The sequence below is a fragment of the Lolium rigidum genome, unplaced genomic scaffold (assembly GCF_022539505.1).
Source record: "Lolium rigidum isolate FL_2022 unplaced genomic scaffold, APGP_CSIRO_Lrig_0.1 contig_46252_1, whole genome shotgun sequence".
Classification (NCBI taxonomy): domain Eukaryota; kingdom Viridiplantae; phylum Streptophyta; class Magnoliopsida; order Poales; family Poaceae; genus Lolium; species Lolium rigidum.
In genome coordinates, this window is record NW_025900643.1 from 25,575 (window position 1) to 29,997 (window position 4,423).

Consider the following 4,423-nt stretch of genomic DNA (forward strand, 5'->3'; position numbering starts at 1 on the left):
CAAATTATATGAGAAAACACAAATTGAAATATTGAAACATCTCGCATGTGCTTTTGCAACAGAACTCGTGCAAGTTTGGTACATTTTGAAATCACTTATGCAATATAAAAAATATTGTGGTAATCTTCGATGCTGCACAATCTGACTTTTGGAGGTTGTTTCCACTGTCCAGGTAGAAGCCTAGGACTGGGAAACAACAGCCCCTCCCCAGCTTTTTGACAATTAACAAAGTTTTGTTTCTACAAGGCTTATAATACTCACTCTGTCTCCTGAAACTTGTATGAGATTTGTCAAAATTTAGATGTATCTAGATGCTATTTAGTGTCTAGAGACATCCGAATTTAGAAAAATCTCAGTCAACTTTGATGGAAGAGAGGGAGTAGTAAAATTAGTGCATTTTTCCCCCAAACAACCAAGTTTTGTGTCATCCCTCCCCTCGGAGTTTCTTGGCAAGTTCCGCCACTGCTCCCTACGATACCTAGTTCGCAGGTTGCCTGTTGGAATGCCGAGTATAGCTCTTCCTTGGGCTTCGACATACCTCTCTTAGCTATAAATACACGGAGACACAAAGCTTTTGTGTTTTCTCAAGAAAGAAAAAGCTATAAAAAATCCTACATGTGTCTAAATGTTTGATCTAAAAGAAAAGAATCGAACATTAAGCATTTCAGAAAATTATCGCATAGAGTAGGGGAACTTGTGAAGCTAGATGAGAGCATGGTAAGTGGATTTGAATAAAGCATTCAAATGTATGAGGGTAAGGGAAATTGGTGGCTAGAAGCCACTAACGAGTTGTGCGAGTCTCACCTTGCAAAAGAAGAAGCTTTTTATTTCATTTTCAGCATTAAAAGATGTAAAATTTCTATATGGCTATTGAAATATATTTTCTAGCCATCTTCATTGGTTCGGACTTTTGGTTGTGTTGGATAATGCATGAATTTAGTAAGGTACCAGAGCCCAGAGACCGCAAGTTCAAGACAAAATAGTTGTGGCATATCATTGATCTCGCATATAGGGTCTGAAAGAGTCTAAATATGAGAGGGGCGTTAAAATATATTGCCTGGCATTTTCATCATTCGAATTTGTTTGCATTGGCTAGTGTATGAATTCAATAGGGATGTGCGATTTTATGGAACATGTGACAATCAATCATAGCGATGGAGTACACGAGGAGAGGGGTACCGCTTACCCAATAGCTCTTATTGCACCACGTTTAGGCATGATATGTCATGGATGAACAAGGAGGAGGTTAGGGTGACGGAAGAGGACATTTCCTCCACCGGAGGTTGTCCGAAGTTGCTTAAGAATGTCGACGAACCTGACCGATCAAACCTGACGCATATCATGGAAGACAGTGGTACGATGTAGCTCAAGTTTATGAAGCCTGAACGAGATTCAAGTGCAGATTTGGTAACCAAACACTCTAGGTTTGGACCTCTTAACCGATCTGTGGTTACAGGATGCCCCCGATTTTGTAGTCGAACCATTGGTTGCTGACTGGTACAGGGTGTTTCTACACCCGGGTGCATATGCACCCTTTATTTGAAATGCATATTAAACATATTTACAAATGTTAAAAAATACAAATAAAAATATCTCGCGTATACATTGACATGGTACATGCTCACAAAGTTGTCTCAACAAAAACCAATATGTTTCCTGTGCAAAAAGACAATTTTTTGGTGCTAAAATAGTCTATTTCTCGAGGTATTATTTGTCTTTTTTACACATGGTACAAAATTGTCGGTTTTATGCGAAACTTTACGTGCACACATAGAAGATGTCCCTCTACATGATAAACAAAAATTATATATTTTTTACATTTTCGAAATATGTTTTATACATACCAGGTGCATATGCACCCAGGTTCAGTTTTGGTTTTCCGCTGCTTATTGCACTTCTATTCCTAAGCAGAAATGCTGGACGTACGGACTCGCTCCTACGGAAAGAGCTTACGGAATGACGTGGTGATTTTCAGTTGGTTCAAATCATGTTATCCTCCGTAATTGTAGGGCCTCAATTTAACTGCTGCTCTCCACGTCTGTCCGTAATCTGGATTCCGTATGAAACCATCCGTAGATGTAGCGTTACTGATTCCTAAGTAATAGAACACCCCATCGTCCGGACAAAAAAACAGAGAGAGAATACACCCAGAAAACGAACTTATCAGGATCTTGTGCACATTGCAAAGCATCACTTGTCTGCTCAAACACCCGATAGCAGGAGGTACATGGAACTGGATGAAACGCTGTCAGCACACCAAATGAGCAGCTATTACTTCTTCCACTGGGGCAGCCGTTGGACGACAACCTGCGGAAAAACACAACATCTGTTTCAGGAGGGCGTTCGTTTGTAAGTAACATGGTTTGCAGTAGTGTGCGAGATTATCGGAATCATGCCTTGCCGGAGTTCTCCTTGTTTCCGACGATCGTCTGGCAAGTTAGCCTCCACGACTCCGGTTTCTGAAATAGAGAGTGAGATACGGGTGCAGAGTTAAGAATGTGTGAAGCACAATGGAGAGAGACAGCAGCAGAGACTTCAGAGGCAGATCGAGGCCAGAATTAGCGTTGCTCGGGAAGCGGGTGGACCGAATGGATTGCTGCGTACCTTCTTCAGGTAGCGATTCTCAGTGGCCGTCCTCTCGTTCAGAAGCTCCTTCCCGTCGATTATCTGCACGCAAAAGTTCACTTACAGTTCAGGCACCAGAGTTCAGAGGATGGGCCGTGGTAAACGAGAGAGCGTGCCGTCTCCAGGTGCGGTCAGTTAGTTTGGGATGGAGAGCGAGTACCTCGGCGATGCAGGTGCCGCAGCTGCCCGTGCCGCCGCAGTTCATCAGCTTCCCCTGCAGCGCACATATGCCGAGAAACATTGTAGCCGACAGTGGGCAGCAGAGGGAACTTAATTTGAAGAGAAACTAAGCCAGATAAGGCGCGGGAGGCTCACGCACGTATGCCGCGTACATCTCGAGCTTGTTCTCGAGCATGATGTCCCGGAGGAGCTTGTCGCCGCTGACCGCCGTCGCCCTGTCCACCGAGTACGACCCGTCGGCGCCCGGCTTCGGCTGCACAGCACAAGCATCATCCAACCCACGCGAATCAGCGACTCGTATCAGAGCAAACAGGATAGACCACCCTTGCGCGCGGCGCCTGGGTAGTGGCCATCAGGGAAGAAGAAGATGAACTGACCGCGAGGAACTCGAGCTCGATTAGGGGCTTGGGCGGCGCGGGCGCCGGAGCGCCGGGCGACAGGTCGGGCGAGGCGCTGGAGCATCTGATGGCGGAGCGCGTGGGCCGGTGGCGGCTGCTGTGAGCCCGTGCGGAGGCTGTGCTCGCGGTGGAGAGGGGATGGGGGAAGAAGAGCGCAGTGGAGCTCGTGGCCGCCATGCTCTCGCTCGCGCTCGCGCTCTTGGTCGGGGACGTGGCCGCGTCGGTTTGATTGCTTGAAAAGAAAAAAATGCACGGTTTTATCACTATACGCCGTTGCCGCGCCAAAAGATGTGGTCGTCGCGCCATCGGTGCCAGGCACTCGATCGGGTTGGGTAGAAGCTGTTGGAAACGTCCGGTTTCTTTGATCCCCGCGCGCGCTTGTTTTCTTTTCTTCGAATTCATAGCTTTCATTTAAACTCAGACAGGATTACAATTACTCAAAAGAATATTGAACTCCTTCCCATCTGCACTAGATTGCTTTGCACACAAATGAGCCACAAGATTTGCATCCATCACACCCTATGTGTTTCGAACTAAAGTTTGAAAAAAGCTCTACTCAACAACTCCCTAATTTCCTGACATACTGTCATCAGTTCGGACCTATCGTTATCCTCATCTTCAAATAGCTTTGCTGCGATCATTGAATCAGTCTCCAAAATGACCCCCATGGTATTCCCTTTCCATGGCCAATCTAACTCCATCGCGTAGAGCAATTGCCTCCATCGGTCAAACATTTGCAGCATTGTCCTACCAGAGGGTTTGTGCTCGAGATAGGGAGCCCGTGTGGTCCCGTTCCACCAGCCCGGAACTACTATGTCCGTGTACTCTCGTGAAAGCAAGCATCGGTATTGATTTTGGAAACTCCGTCATAAGGTAGTTTTCATCGAGCCTTAGGTTTTGGTGCCTTCGTGTTCTTGTCCCTGCCGGAATTGGATAGGTCGACAGATACCTTCGTAGCCCATCGAGCAAATTGAGTCACCGATCTACCACCTTCACCATATCTCATCGCATTTTATTCATTCCAGATCTCCCAACAGTTGCATAGGATGATAGCAGCTTCCTCTTCCTTCACATTAGAATTGTCCACCATATACATTGCCAAAGAGTCAGGGTGGATAATTGGGACTTTTAGATTGGCAATAGTGTGTAGCTCTCTCCAAACTAGCTTAGGCCATGTAGAGCTGAACTGGGCATGGTAAATTGTCTCATTTTCCGCACCA

The 4,423-nt window shown here is 46.2% G+C and overlaps 1 protein-coding gene across 1 annotated transcript; it reads right to left on the bottom strand.

Annotated features, from left to right (window-relative positions):
- Window positions 1-2,121: 2,121 nt before the first annotated feature.
- On the bottom strand, window positions 2,122-3,380 carry LOC124681550 (photosynthetic NDH subunit of subcomplex B 3, chloroplastic). Its single transcript, XM_047216451.1, has 6 exons — window positions 3,183-3,380; window positions 2,945-3,058; window positions 2,786-2,839; window positions 2,605-2,667; window positions 2,397-2,459; window positions 2,122-2,307 (listed from the first exon to the last, which is right to left on the bottom strand). Exons 1-6 carry the CDS (start codon window positions 3,378-3,380, stop codon window positions 2,272-2,274), a joined length of 528 nt encoding a protein of 175 aa, XP_047072407.1. The 3' UTR covers window positions 2,122-2,271.
- Window positions 3,381-4,423: the final 1,043 nt, after the last annotated feature.

Coding starts and splice junctions, on each gene's coding strand:
- LOC124681550 (XM_047216451.1), bottom strand. CDS start 3,380: ATGGCGGCCACGAGCTCCACTGCGCTCTTCTTCCCCCATCCCCTCTCC. Junction 3,059..3,182: donor TCGAGCTCGAGTTCCTCGCG/GTCAGTTCATCT, acceptor TGTGCTGTGCAG/CCGAAGCCGGGCGCCGACGG. Junction 2,668..2,785: donor GCGGCACCTGCATCGCCGAG/GTACTCGCTCTC, acceptor TTTTGCGTGCAG/ATAATCGACGGGAAGGAGCT.